The following is a 16,424-nucleotide window of genomic DNA, read 5'->3' on the forward strand; positions in this document are numbered from 1 at the left end:
CAGGGAGTACAGAAGTAGTGAGGCAAGGATACCACTGGTTTTGGGCACTTACAGGAAGCTGGAGGTCTTGGTTTTGGTTCCAGGCCAAGGGGAGAACTGAAGAAGGATCTGAGGCCAGAGGCACCATCCCCCATACCTCAGGGCTACAAGTGATTACACTCAGCTGCTATTAAAAAAAAAAAATGAACAGAGAAAGAATCCAACCCTAGACAATTACTATGGGGATAGAGAAGATGTCTTTAGAGTGGGATCCTGAAGCAAAGAAATCCTTTTCTACCCCAAAGAATGGCCTCCTGCCAAAAAGAATTCATAGAAGAACTTTAAAAAGACTTTAAAAATCAAATGAGAGAAATTGAGGAAAAATTAAAAAAAAAAAGAATAAGAACAATCCAAGAAAAAACAAGAAGATTATGAAAAGGAACTCAGTTAATTAGAAAAGGAGATCCAGAATCTTAAGGAAGAAAACAACTCCTTGAAAATCAGAATTGGGCAACGGGAAGCCTGCAAAGTTACAAGAGTTCAAGAAATAATAAAACAAAATATAAAGAATGAAAAAATAGAAAAGAATGTGAAACATCTCATAAGAAAAAGAACTGATCTGGAGAACAAATCAAGAAGAGAAAACAAGAATAATCAGACTACCTGAAAGCTATGATTAAAAAAAGAATATTGATACAATAATATAAGAAATAATTAAAGAAAATTGTTCTGAAGCATTAGAACAAAAGGAGAAAGTAGAAATAGAAAAAAATCCACTGATCACTACATTAAAGAGATCCTATAAGGAAAACCCACAGGAAATCACAAATTCTGAAATCCCTAGCTCAAGGATAAAATATTATGAGCAACAAGGGGAAAAAAGAAAAAACAATTTACATATGACAGTGCCACAATTAGAATCACACAAGACCTAGCAGTGGTGACAGTAAAAGATTGCAGGTCTAGGAACACTGTGAATCTAAGAGCAAAAGAATTGGGGTCCTGGCCAAAAATAACATACCCAGCAAAGCTAAGCATAATCCTAAATGGGGGTAAAAAGAAAGGAAATTTAATAAATTGTCAGACTTTCAGGATTTAGGGGGAAAAAAAAAAACCTGAACTTAATAGAAGATTTGACATGTAAGAGTCAAGAGGAATATAACGTACATACCAAAGACTAATTACAAGGGACTCAATAAGGACAGACTGTTTACCTTTTATGTATGTAAAATGTATGTCGTAAGATTGTTATTAGTAATTGGGTAGCTCATAAGAAAACGATGTCCTGGCCGCAAAAACCTGGAAGAAAGCAAACAAGATCTACAAAATGCAATGGCTCTGAAGGGAGAAAAATGACAAGGAGATTTAATACCTTAGAAGAGACGATGATAAACATCACTCAAGAATTTAATTCTTTAAAATAGAATTTGCCAAACAGAAAGAGACTTGTTATGTAACAAGAAATATTAAAAACAAAATCAAAAGACTGGAAAATGTTTGATATGTATTATCAAAAACAGCTCACTTGGAGAATGAGTCAATGAGAAATAATCTTGAAAAAAGCAAAACAACAAAATGGATATCAAATTGAAAGAAATCACAAATGAAAATGACCCAGATCTCTTAGATCCAGAATGCAAAGTGAAAATTGAAGGAATCCTCCCTCCTAAAACCACAAAATTAAATCTACCAAAAAATAACAGCAAAATCCAGAACTTCTGTGACTGGGCATGGGAAAGATATGAGAGGAAATGTAGAGGAAAACAATCATTTCACTCCTAATCATATGTTAGGCAAACTCCTCTTTTACTATCTTCTTAATAAAGGGGATGTAGACAAAGAGAAGTAAAAGTACAAGAGGACAGATTGGAGGGAAATGTACAATTACCAATAATAACCTTGAACGTGAATGGGATGAACTCATTCATAAAATGCGAGAGTGTAGTGGGGCAGATTAGAAAGCAGAATACAATATGCTGTGTGAAATAAATACACTTAAAGTAAAGACATGCTATTTTTAAAAACAATTTCAAAGTTGTTACAATGTTGTTATGATAAAAATTGTTCTGATTCTTCTTACTTTGCATAGTACAAAGTGAGGTTCAAGTGACACTCACTTTCCTCACCCGTCCTTTATTTGCATGGACTTATACTTGTATATACCCTGATTATTAGGAAATAAGTCATCCCTTTCATTTTGCCCCTTCCCTTTCTTCTTTTTAATATCATTACAATATAAAAAAATCAATCTCAGACTTTTATCATATTGTACTTCCTCTGTAATGTCATCCTTTTAACAATATGGTTCTCAGGAGATGCTTTACACTACCTCCCTCCCATTAGAAGATAGTTACTTCATCCTTGTAAAGACTCTTCTGATTGTTCACTTTTATGTATCTTTTTATGTTTCTCTTTACTCTTTTGTTTGTATTTCAGTATCTATTCAATTTCAGTCTTCATCAGGAATGCTTGAAAGTCCTGTATTTCATTAAAAGTCCATTTTTCCCCTATTGAATTACACTCAGTTTTACTGGGTAAGTTATTCTTGGTTGTAAGCTTGCATTTTCTACCCTTGGGAATGTCACATTCTATGCTCTCCGCTCCTTCTTAAGTGTTTGTTAGGTTAGTTTAATTTTGTTTTAAGTTTGTTACTAAATCTTGACCATCAAAGTGATTTTCCTAAAGTGTAGGATCAACTGGATCAGTCTGTCTTAGCATTTAAAGCCTTTCATAACTCCTCCCCTTACACCTTACTCATCCTCACCTATTCTGTGGTTCAAGACACTTGTCTCCTTGTTATTCCTAAAAAACAAACCAAAAAAAAACCAAAAAACACTCAATCTCCCAGTTCCAGGCATTTTCACTGGCTGTTTCGCATACCTGCAATGCTCTCCCTTTTTTTCTCCTGCCTTTCTTCATGTCCCAGCTAAAATGTCATCTTCCACAGGAATACTTTCTCAGTCCCTCTTAATTCTAATGCCTTCCCTCTGCTAATTATTTTCAATTTACTGTGTATAAATTTTATTTGTACATATTTGCATGTTTTATCCCTCATTAGATTGTAAGTTACTTGAGAACCAGGAATGTCTTTTACCTTTCTTTGTATCTCCAAGTACCGGCACACAGTAGGTGCTTAATAATTATTTATTCACTGACTGACTAATTGGTTCCTCAGTACTTTAATCATTTCTTTCTAGTCATTTGAAGTTCATTTTCTTTGACATGAAAACTCAGAATTTTAGGTATTATGTTCCTGGGAGTTTTTATTTTGGTGTTTGTTTCAGTAGATTCTTTAAGTAGATCTCATTGATCAATTCAGTGACCAGTAGATTCAATTCTTACTCTGTCATCTGGTTGTAAGAGATTTGGACTGTTTTATTTCATGATTTCTTGAATTATGATGTCTAGGCTCTATGTAATGGCTTTCAAGTAGTTCACAGATTCTTAAATTCTCTCTCTTCCACTTGTTTTCCAGGCTTGTTTTTCCTGTGAAGTAATATATATGCTGTTCTCCTTTTTGCTCCCTAACTTGTGCTTCCTAAAGTACCAGTCTGCTCTTCATTCATACTTCTTTCATGCTTGATTTGACTTATTTTTTCATTGCAATATTTAGCATGTCAAATAATAATGGGAGAGAGAAAGCATCCTGGCTTTATGCTTGATTTGTATTTACTAGGAAAGCTCATCTGCTCCATTGCTACCAGCTCCTAGTTTTCACTGTATACTTTTAGTCATATTAAAGAAGCTCTATGCAATGCCTTTGCCATTTTTTTGGTTTTCTTTACATAAATATGTGCTGTGTGTTATCAAAGACCTTTTTTGCATGTATTGAAATAATCATATGGTTATTGTTATCTTATTTTTGTGATTATGTTAATTATCAGTAAATACAGAAAACACTTTTTTACAAAACATAACATTCATTTACCTTCAAACATTAAAAGACATAAAAATAAATGAACCCTTCCTCAATAAGTCAAACAATCTCTATCTAAAACCAAAAGCTAGTTCTATTGGAGATGTGGAAGTGACATTTCCAGTAGGATCAGGGTAAAGGAAGGATGTTTATTGTCACTATTCTCATTTAATATAGTGATAAAGATACAGTAAGACAAGAAAATAAAGTTTGAGGGAATAAATAAAGTCAGTGAAAAAATATTGCTTTTTGCAAATATTATGATGGTTTATGTAGGAAAAAACAGAGAAAAGTAGAGAAAGAAGATATCAATGAATTGGACATGAAACTTTAAAAAAAAAACAACAACTAGAAAAAGAACATATAATACTCAATTAAATACCAAATTGGAAATCCTGAAAAATCAGAGGAGAGATTAATAAAATTGAAAGAAAACTATTGAACTAATAAATAAAAGTAGGAGCTGGTTTTATGAAACAATAAAATAGATAAATCACTGGTTAATTTAATTAAAAAAAAAAGAAGACAACCAAATTCCTACTATCAAAAATGGTGAATTCACCATTATTGACAATGAAATTCAAGCAATTATTAGGAACTATTTTGGCAAATTGTATGCCAATAAATGTAACAATCCTATGTGAAATGGATGAATATTTACATAAACATAAACTACCCAGAATAACAGAATAGGAAGTAGAATATTTAAATAACCTTATCTTAGAAAAAGAAATTGAACAAGCCATCAATGAGCTCCTTACGAAAAAATCCCCAGGATCAGGTAGATTTACAGGGGAATTCTACCAAACATTTAAAGAACAATTAATGCCAATATTATATAAATTATTTGGAACATAGGCAAAGAAGGAGTCCTCCAAATTCCCTTTAGCACACAAATATGGTGCTGATACCTCAACAGGGAAGAACAAAAATAGAGAAAGGAAACTCTAGACCAACTTCCTTAATGAATATTGATGCAAAAAAATTTTAAATAAAATACTAACAAGGATATTACAGCAATATATCACAAAGATCATATGCTATGATCAGGTGTGATTTATATCAGAATTATAGGACAGGTTCACTATTAGGAAAATTATCAGCATAATTGGTCATATCAGTAACAAAACAATAGAAAGCATATGATTATCTCAATAGATGAAGAAAAAGTCATTGAGTAAATACAACACATTCCTGTTTAAAATTCTAGAAATCATAGGAACAAGTGGATCTTTCTTTAAAATGATATGTATTATCTATCTAAAACAATCAGCAAGTGTTACCTGTAATGGGGATAAGCTAGAAGTCTTCACAGTAGGATGAGGGATGAGGCAAGGAAGGCTATTGTCACCACTATTATTCAATGTTCTAGAAATTCTAGCTAGAAGAGAAGAAAAAGAATTTGAAGGAAATTTTCCCTACCCTTTTCATTTTCTCCTCTAGAATTCCCTTTACATTGTGGCCAAATACCCCTTTATCCTAATCCTCTTCATCATGCTCCTTCCATCTGTTAGCCCTCTCTAAGAACTGGCTTCCCTCTGATGACACTGTATCTCCACCTTCCTCTTCTGCACTGGTTGTACATTTTCTCTTTACCCACCTCCCCTCTGCACCCCCGCCAACATATTCCTTATCCCCCTCTACCATTGCCAGACATTCCCTTTGCTCAGCACTCGGCCCAAATTTTCCACTTAGTCCGAATTATTCTAACTGTAGTATACTGACCTCCAAGTCATTTTCCCTTTCTCTCAAGGAGTTGTTCACTATCTTCTCTTCCCCTATATCCTTCTCTTATATTAGGGGGATTTAGTATCTGCTTAGGTGCTTCCTCAGATTCTTTAAACACCCAATTTCCCAACCCTCTTAAATCACATAACTGCCTTCACTCCATTTGAGCCACACATATGTATGGTCACACATTAGATCTCACCATTACTCATAAATATTCCACTTACCTAATTAAAAACGCTGACATTCGTATATTTGACCATAACCTCCAAAATTCCACCTTTCCCTATATTTTGTCCCACCTAAAACTTTTTTGCTTTCACCAAGATTACCCCTGCTGTGACTTCACTTTCTTCCCTCTCTCATAATCAACACCAATAGTTAACCATTTCAACTATATTTTCCTCTGGTTTTTGAATCCCTTGTCCTATCAGTGTTTTTCTCTTGCCATACCTCAGTCCTAGATTACTCTTACCATCTCCCTCCAATGCTTCTTTTCAGTGAGCTGCTGAACACAGCTGAAGGAAGTCTCACAGCCATGCTAACTGGGTACATTATAAATTCATGTTATCTAGCCTCATAACTGGGTCTCCACTGTAGCAAGACAGCCTTTCTGTTCTTGCCTAATTGGTTCCCTATTTCATTTCCCACAGAAACTATTCCAAACCTTCTCTCTTCCTTCCTCAGGACTCCCACACTTTGCTCTCCCCTGTCCCAGCTGACAATCTTCCCTGTTACTTTACTGAAAAAAAAAAATTGAGATTTCTGTGTTACCTTCCTTTCCTCCCATTTTCTTCATCTCAAAACCCTTTGCAATCATCTCTCACTCTCCTCTACTCTCCCTCAGTTTCCAACAAAGAGGTGCCTTTTTTTCTTGCCAAGGCCAACCCTTCTATGTGTTCTTGGTTTTATACCCTTCCAGCAACTCTTCAGCAGATCACATCCACAATCAACTACCTCCCTCTCCCTTGAATCTTACCTAACCTTTACTTTTCCGCTGGATCCTTCCCTTTTACTTTCTAACGTGCCCTAGTCTTATCTTTAAAAACCCTTCACTAGATCTTACTATCTTCCTCAAGCTTTTATCCTATATTTATCCTCCTTTTCTCAGCCCAAACTTCTTGAATAAACTGTCCACACTCACTGGCACCACTTCCTCTCCTAACCTCTTACTCAACCACTTCTAGCTTCATCACTCAGCTGAAATTACTCTCTCCAAAGTTTCCAATAGTCTCTTAATTACTAAATCTGATTGTCATTTCCCTGATGTAATCCTTGATCTGTCTGCAGCATTTGACACTTGACCATTTTCTCCTCCTGAATGTTCTCTTATCTCTGGATTTTTGTTATATGACTTTCTCCTCTTAACCTGACTTAGACTCCTCTGTTGGCTGTCATGGTCCCTAACTGTAAATGTTCCCAGAGTTCTACTCTAGGCCCTCTTCTTCCAGTATACTTTCTCCCTTGGTTATCTCAAAAGCTCCCATGTATTTAACTATTGTCTCTATTCTGATGGTGCTCAGATTTATATATTCAGTCAATCCCTTGCCTGAGCTTCATTCCCACATTACTAATTGCCTTTTGGACATTTCATATTGTATATCTTAGAGACAACTTAAACTCAACATGTCCAAAACAAAAGTCATTATTTTTTCCCCTAAATTCTCCTCTCCTCCTCTTTATTTCTGTTAAAGGCATTACCATCTTTCCAATCACCCAGATTCATATCTTTGGCTTTATCTTCAACTTCTCATTCTCCCCAATCCTACATATACAATGTGGCAGGCGAGTTCTCTGGTACTTTAGGTTTGATACTGGAACAAAATGAAACACTCATAGGTCATTCAACTCTAAAGAAAAGGTTCACTTAACCATACCAGAGGAAGAATATTTAACAATAATAGGCATTGAGAGCCCCTTGAATTTTTTCAGCAAAGCAAAACTCACAATCCACAAGCCAAACCCCCTCTAATCCTAATGCTCATGCCTACTTTGTCCTCAAGTGATGAGGAAGTGATATCAGTAGTCTGAGCCCTTAATGCCCAGAGCCAACCAAATCTCAAGGAATATCTCAGTTAAACTTTAAGGAAAAACTGGCCTAACCTGAAAGGGGAAGGATTAAGGTGTTACTCCTACCATAAAGGGTAAGAGAGGAAACTTCTTGAGTTTTGGGGTTTTTTTTTTGTTTGTTTGTTTTTTGGCTAGGCAATGCGGGTAAGTGACTTGCCCAGGGTCACACAGCTAGTAAGTGTCAAGTGTCTGAGGCTGGTTTTGAACTCAGGTCTTCCTGACTTCAAGGCCAGTACTCTTATCCACTGCACCACCTAGCTGCCCCTAGAGTGAAAATTTTTTAAACAGATGTTAATACCACACTTCTCTCAGTCCTCGGCTAGTTAAATGGGGGAGGGTGGATGGAGGGGGGGTACAAATTGATACATTTTTCCATACCCCCAGTTCCAGTAAGGTCTCTTCATATCTCTTAAGAATTTAACATTTTTGGGGTAGAGCCAAGATGGCAGAGTGAAAGTAGTGGCTTGCTTGAGCTCTCCCCCAAACCCCTCCAAATACCTTTAAAAAAATGGCTGTAAACAAATTTTACAGCAGCAGAACCCACAAAAAGACAGAGTGAAGCAAATTTCCAGCCTAAGACAACCTAGATGGGTGATTAGAAAGGTCTCTCCTGCCAGGCTGGAAAAGAAACAAAGTTCGGCATGACGCGCAGCAGTCCTGGAGCAGGCCTCAGAGTTCTGAATCATGGGCAACTGTGGTGGTTTCCAGACTTCTCAACCCACAAACACCGAAGACAACTTAGAAAGTCAGTAGGAAAAGAAGCGAGGTCCCAGCCCCTGCCCGGGCTACAGCACTGGGGCAGTGGCTACTTCCTGAGCTTCTAGCCCACAGACTGAGGGGGAATCAAGTGGCTGATCAGATAGCGATTGCAAGGATCTTTTGCTGGTGCTGAGGCAGGATTCTCTTGCTTTGCCTGTGCTTGGATCTGGGTCACAGTTCTGGGTGGCGGTCCTGAGGCAAAGAGGAGCGCTGGTGTGGTGCAGCTTATAGTGGCAGTGGAGAGGGAATCCTCCTCCCAGTTCCAAGGCAGAAAAGAGTGCTTGTGGTCACTCATAGACCAGAGCACAGGCCAGGAAAGGAGTAAACACCTCACCCCTGATCATACCACCATGGGAGAGTTGAAAACTTACAGGTCCCTAAAAGGATCTTTGAAAACAGCTGCACACAACCCCCAAAGCTTGGGACAGTTCACCTCCACATTGAAGACAGACCCCTACCTTAACAAAGAGTTTATAACTCATTGGGATCATGAACAAACGAAGGCACAAAAAAAGTCAGACCATAGAATCTTTCTTTGGTAACAAAGAAGATCAATACATAGAACCAGAAGACAACAAAGTCAACACTCCTACATCCAAAGCCTCCAAGAAGAATATGAATCAGTCCCAGATCATGGAAGAACTCAAAAAGGATTTTGAGAAGCAAGTAAGAGAAGTAGAGGAAAAACTGGGAAGAGAAATGAGTGATGCAAGAAAATCATGAAAAACAAGTCAACAGAGCTTGCTAAAGGAGACCTAAAAAAATACTGAAGAAAAAAAAAAGAATTTTACGTTTTCCTTTTAAGTGCATTCCTCATTGGTTTGCATCAGAGAATCACACATAACACTACCCCCCTCCACACACACACACTCAGAAAGAAATACATGTGGAAAATTCTGGTTAGCCTCTCAAATTCCAAAGCAAAGCAAAATTAAAGAATTTCTTCTGGTTTGCATTCTCCTCCTGTTGAAATCCCTCATTGGTTGGCTATGTTCACATATAGGACTGAGGACTGCTGGTTCAGCTGTATTTTCATTTCCAAAAAACACATTCAAAACCAAATATTTTTTCACAAATATTACTCCCTTAAAACTGGGAAGGGCCTTTTTGCAGGAGGCTTCACCTGAGGCAATCGCATGATGATGCCTTTTAGCAATAAAAAAGTATCTAGTCCTAGCCAGGGCAAAGCACCACTAGTTCTAAATTCTTCTGTTTCTCCTGAGTAGAAAAATCTTTCTCAGTCCCAAAAAACTAATTCCCCAAACTACTTTGAAGATAAACTGAATTCTGAAGAAATTCCTTAGTAACTTGAAAGAGGTGTAAAGTACCAATCTAGAAAGTCCCAAAACAGTTTAAGGGCTTTAAAGACAGTTTACCATAATTATCTTCAAGACACAGTTAAGGGCACTTAATTGTTAAGGACATACTTGCATCTGTCTCCCATGACAGAATGGCCACAGATAGTTTACTTTCTAACCTAATTGAATCAGATAGGTATCACAGTGGATAGAGTTCTGGGCCTGGAGTCAGAAAAACCTGAGTTCACATATTGCTATAGACTATCCATGTCAACCCACATCTTAGCTGACCAAATCACTTAACCTCTGTTTGCCTCACTTTCCTCAATGCTTAATCTGGGACTATTAATAATGACTACTTTAAAGGGTTGTTGTGAGGATCAAAATGATAGAATATTTCTAAAGTTCTTAGCCCAGTGCCTGGCATATAATAGGTGCTCTATAAATGTTTATTCCTTTTTCCTCCTCAAATTTGGGGGTGGGGGTGGGGATAGAGGATAGTCAGAGCAAACAACCACCATCTCTAGAGGCATCACCAAAAGTACCACCCGAAGCATGAAAACCAGTCTTTTCTGTGTAGCCCATTGTGATTTACCTTTAAGAGAGAAGGTACCTGAAGCTTCTCTTGACTTCTTTATACCCAGGACATAAGGAAGTAAGAGACAACAGTCTAAGCCTTGGAGGGTGGAGGTAGGGGTGAGAGCAGGAGGAGCAGATAGGCTATTGCTTCTACCACAACACTGAATATAAAGCACTGGAATTTGGACGTTGTTTTTTTAGGTTATAGGGAACCACTGACAAAGACTCTCAGAGAAGGGAGGGAGGAAGCTGAATGAAAACATAGTAAGGTGAAGGCTTATGAACAAGGAAGTGATCTAATTATATTGTGCATTATGATAGGCTGTTTATGTAGGTAGGAGAATGTAAAAAAAGATGAAAGAGAACTTATGAGGATGGGAAAGTCAAAGGAAAATAAACTGAAACAAAAATGTTTTTGTAGGAGGAAGAAAGTTTGCTCTTTGGGAGGCTCCAAAGAAAAGTGTAGGACAGAAAAGGTATTAGGCTGCTTACCAAATGGAAGATCTACAGAGTCATTGTGCTGACCTCATTATTGTATGTCTGTGAAACCTGGACGGTATAACAGCCATGCCAGGAAACTGAATTGTTTCCATTTGAATTGTTTTGGGAAGATTCTGAATATCATCTGGTAAAATAAGGTACCAGACACTGAGGTCCTTTCTTGAGCTGAACTGCCAAACATTCAAACCCTCCTGCAAAGTCTAACATCAATGGGCTGGCCACATTGTTTGACTGCCAAAAGTATATTTGCCTAAAAGACTATTTTATGGAGAACTGTCACAAGGCAAGCACTCACACAGAGGTCAGAAGTGATACAAGGACACTCTCAAGGTCTCTCTGAAGAACTTTGGAATCGATTGTGTGACATAGGAGTTACTGATAAAAGACCAACCCGAGAGGCATGCGCACATCAAAGAAAATACTGTGCTCAATGAACAAAGCAGAATTGCAGCAGCTCCAAAGGAACATGAGATGTGCAGATTTAGACATCTCCACTCCAAGTGTGGACTATTTGTGCCCAACCTGTGGTAGAGTCTTCTGAGCCTATATTGGTCTAATGAGCCACAGTTGGACACACTGCACCTTGACCCCAACATAGTGATGTCATTTTGGTCCTCTTTAAGTATGAAGGACAACCAACCGATTTTTTGTTTTGTTTTGTTTTGTTTTTTCCCCATTGCCACCTTATAAAACAAGAAAAAATCACCATTCAACTCTGATCTATTTATCAGGAATACATGGGAGTCCTGTATTTCAGTCCCCTATTTCCTCCTGAACTGTTTTGCTGGGTAAATTATTTTTATTGCAAGCCTATATCTTTTGCTTCCTGGAATATCCTATTCCAAGTTCTCTGATATGATCTGTTAAAGTTTGTATGATATTCACTGTGGTTCCTCAGTATTTGAATTCTTTCTGACATTTTGTGGTATTTTTCTTTGACCTGGGAGCTCTTGATACTATAATATTCTAGGGGGTTTCATTTTGAGGTTTCTTTCAGGAGACAATCAGGATACTTTATATTTCTACTTTACCCTCTGATTCTAAAACATCTCAGCAGTTTCATTTAAGGAGTTCTTGAAATATGATGTCTAGACTCTTTTTTGGTCAGTAGCTTTCAGGTAGTCCAGTGATTCTTAAATTATCTCCTCGCTGACCTGTTTTGGAGATCTATTATTTTTCCTATAGGATACCTTACGTTTTCTTTTATATTTTCAGTTTGATTTTGTTTTCATATTTCTTCTTGTCTCATAGAGTCATTATCTTCAATTTAGTACATATTCATTGGCAAGGAGACTGTTGCTTCAGTAAAGTTTTGTACCTCTTGTTTCAGGTTGTTAATCTTTCCATATCTTTTGTCCATAGCTCTCATTTTTTTTCAATTTTTTCCTTCTACCACTCTCATTTGGTTTTTTAAATCATTTTTTAACTTAAAAAAAGTATGCTTCACTTGCCCAGGAATTCTAGTTGTTCTTGTACCTGAGCTATGCTTTTCTTTGAGGCTTTGTTTACAAAAGCTTTGCTTTGTTTTGGAGTCATAATTTCTTCTGGATCTGTGTCTTGTGTGTTCATGTCACCATAATAGCTTTATATGGTGAGATTTTTATTTATTTTGTTTATTTATTTTGTTTGATTATTCTTTCTTGGCCTTTATGTTAGGGCTGGGCTCTGTATACTTCTGGAGAGAATGTCTGAACCAAGTTGTTGTCCTCACGTCTTTCTCCTGCTTTCTTGGCATATTGAATGTTGCATTATTCTAGGATACGTACAGCTCAGGTTGATGACCTTCAAGCTTTCATTGCTCCACATGGTGTTCTGATGCAGGGAAAAGTCTGGTCACTACTTGCTTGGTCTGTGCTCTGCAATTTCTTGACTTATGTTTGCATATGCATAATGCTCCTGTTGGCTTGCCCTAGTTGGGAGTATCCAGTAAACTGATGCTAGATTTAGCCACTGTCAGTCAGCTGGAAAGCTCTGCTTGTTCAAAGTGAAAAAACTACAGGCTCCCCTTTCATCTGGAATTCCTTTCCTGGTTATTCCTTTGCAGGCTTCATACTAGGCTAAAGGTTATAACTGAGAACCTGCTGAACTCCTAGAGTCAAAGCTACGTAGCCATTGTTTGCTTATTCCAACTTATTCCAACTCAGTACCTATGCTGCAACAACTCTTTATGCTGGAGTGCCACCCCAAAGTACACGACCCCTCTTTAGTCTACTCATGAGCCAGATTTGGGTAGTGAATGACAGAATTGTCAGATGACACCCATTCCTCTATCCTTCTCAGATCAGGGTCTCCTGTGGGACTTTGTCTTGCCATGATACAAAACCTTAGTCCTCTTTCAGTTGCTGTGTCCTGAAATTCTCTACGTGGGCATGTTCCTGGTATCCATACTCTTGTCTCCCAATGCTGACCTGAGCTAGCAATATGACTATGACTTTTTTTTTCCTAATCAGGATTTTTTTTGGTACATTTTCTAAATCCCTATTAAATAATTGTTTTGGAGAACTTCTACTGTACTTCTCCTACTCACCTATCTTAGCTCTGCCCCAACCAACTAGATTTTAATTGTCACTTTTAATTACTTAATATACCACTCTAAAATGTCACCCAGTGCATCATTTTTCTGAACTGCTGCTATCTTTCAAAACAAACTTTAATATATACCTTCAGCTTCTACTTGGATTTTAAGCATAAAGATGAAGTTGGATATGTACAACAGTAATGAGAATGCCTATCAATACATTGTTGTATTCATGTATAAATGAATATACACACATACATATAAAATGAATACATATATGTATAAATGAATATAACAATGTATTGGTATTATGTATTATTTTACATTATGTATGTGCATTATATAAAAGGAACACAATATGCATAGATGAATATGTAGTACATGTTACTTGCATGTTTCTACCAATTATTTATTAAATTTATAGTTCTGTGAAAGCTTTTTTTCTCCAAGTTTCAGTGAAATAAAACTCTTTAACTGAAGGTCGGTGAGGCATGATGAACTTTCCATGCAATAAATATTCCATTCAGATTCCTAAAAAAGTGAAGTATATGGGATAGAAACTGATCACAAGCATAAAAATCTTCACCAATTATAAAGGAAATTTAAAAAGAAATTAAATTTAAAAAGAAAAGGTAAAACCTAGTATCTTAATCTGAACTGCCTGAAAAAAATGAAGGGCAAAAGAGTAGAAACACATCATTCCAATTATAGTGTTCATACCTATCACTTTCTTTGTAATCTTCTTTCTTTTTTTGGGGGGAGGAGGGAAGAACAGCTAATTGACATAGTGGATAGGGCTCTGACCTGGAGTCAATATTGCCTAAGTTCAAAATCCACCCTCAAATGTTTACTAGTTTTTTTGGCCCTGGACAAATTTTTGCCTTAGTTCCTCAGCTATAAAATGAGGATCATAATAGCGTCCACTTCATTGGGGTGGTTTTGAGGATCAAATAAAATAATATATATATAAAGCAATTGCCACAATGTTTTGCATGTAAGTGCTTAATAATAAGTATTTAATAAATGCTTATGCCCCTCCTCTTTTTTGAGAAAGAAAACGTGATCATAGGACATGACAAAAAGACAAACACCTATAAATCATAAATTATTAATGTTACTAGAATGAAATCACCTACAAAATTGAAGAGAAGGGCTGAATAGATTAGAAAGATGAATCAATAATAATGTTATTTATAAGACATTCATATGTCAATTATGATGCTTTAAGTAATTCCAGAAAAACAGAGGTAGCAGTGTTCATGATTAAAAAGGATAGGGAAATTATGTTATGCCTTAAGGTACCACCTATAATGAAATAACATCAGTGAAAAAATACGATGTGTTTGTGTGCATATACCAAATAGCACAGTATTTAAATACCTAAACAAAAATGTTAACTAAAGAGAAAAACAGCACAATAATTGTTGGGAACCTTAAGGTGCTCTTTTCAGATTTAGACAAATAATTAGAAAAAGAAAGAAGTTAAACATTTGAATAGGATTTTTGAAAAGTTAAATGTAATAAACCTGTTGCCTAATAAATGGGAATCATAAAAAAGTATACATATTTCTCACCTTTGCATGGAATTTCTACCAAATTCAACCATTGTGTGTTGCCTAGTTTTGTAAAACTTTTTTTTTCTCTTTAAAAGATTTTCAGGAAGGACAATTATCTTAGTAATAGAGATGGAAGGGACATTTTGGAGATGAAGGAGAACTAGAAAAAAATATCAATGAAAATTTTATATTAAAAGTTGGAGCTCTCTGATATTACATTTAAAAACTTGTATTAAGTTATTGCTTTCATTTTTCTGTTTTGTTCATGTTACAGGAGGAACACAGAGATTACCTCGTGCCATTGGCATGTCTCTGGCAAAGGAAATGATCTTCTCTGCTCGTGTATTAGATGGCCAGGAAGCAAAATCAATAGGATTGATCAGCCATGTTTTAGAACAAAATGAAAAAGGGGATGCTGCCTACAGAAAGGCATTAGCCCTAGCAGGAGAATTTTTACCTCAGGTATTTCTTATTATCGTCTTTTATCCTGTTGTTGTTTTACAATGGATTGATAAAATGATTAACAAAAGTAACAAAGAAATTTACTGGGAATGTAAACTCCCTAAAAGAAAAATTCTTTTAAGTTGTGAAACAGAAGATGTGTTAATCTAACAACAAAAAAAAAAATCCATTTCTTTCTATTGTGGCTTTGTATCTTACTCTTTCATTTTTTTCCTCATTATTCAATATATATACACCTTATACTTTCCTTTCACATATTGTTCTCATTTTCATAAACAGAAGAAATTATTTTAGTAAGATTTAAGATGAAAGTAGTCTTGGGAACTTACATTAAGTAGTTAATATCTTGTTCTACCCATGATAAATTTCCATTAACTCTTTAATTGGTTCTTCGAGTTTTGTTAGCATCATATTCCAAATATTAATATTAAATCTACATATATTTTAAGTATTCATTTTTAAAAATAACTGCACATATCTGTATTTTACTTATTATAGTATATGACTTTGTTGATGCACAGTCACTATTTGCCACACTTTCTAAAATTACCTCTCTCTTCTGCGTGTACAGAAATTGTAATTGGTTCAAAACCTGACGCTAAATAGAAAGCATTTGGTACAAAGATTTGGCTCAGTTCACTAAGTGATTTTTCAAAGCTGATTGTTTCCAACCTTTTATATTACTTCATTACTATCCCTGAGGAAGAAGTATCCTTCTTCCTTGACAAATTATGTCCTTCCTCAGCCTACTTTTCTATTTTTTTCTTACTACTTCTCCTCACATATATTTTGGCTATAGCAAAAATAGACTATTAGTTATTCTCTGTATATTCTACTTGCATTCCCACCTCCATACTTTCTTTTAATGTTTTTTCCTTCACCTTGAATAACAATAACTGATGATAATATGTGTGCTTTAAAATGTTCAAAGTGCTTTTCTTAAGTTATTTCTTTTGAGCCTCCACAAACCTATGAGGCAGAAAACTTTGTGGAGGGGACCAAGGGTGTAAGTACCTGATCTGAGTGAAGAAACATACTGCTTCTATGTATCTACTCAC

General features: G+C 36.1%; 1 protein-coding gene across 1 annotated transcript in view; it reads left to right on the forward strand.

The window, feature by feature from the left end:
• AUH (AU RNA binding methylglutaconyl-CoA hydratase) overlaps window positions 1-16,424 on the forward strand; it is a 177,551-nt gene that overhangs the window by 143,498 nt on the left and 17,629 nt on the right. Inside the window, exon 7 of the mRNA XM_027839633.1 lies at window positions 15,179-15,366. Within this exon, the coding sequence (XP_027695434.1) occupies window positions 15,179-15,366 (188 nt within the window). The remainder of the gene's footprint in view (window positions 1-15,178; window positions 15,367-16,424) is intronic.

The sequence above is a fragment of the Vombatus ursinus genome, unplaced genomic scaffold (genome assembly GCF_900497805.2).
Source record: "Vombatus ursinus unplaced genomic scaffold, bare-nosed wombat genome assembly UNPS02014832.1, whole genome shotgun sequence".
Lineage (NCBI taxonomy): Eukaryota > Metazoa > Chordata > Mammalia > Diprotodontia > Vombatidae > Vombatus > Vombatus ursinus.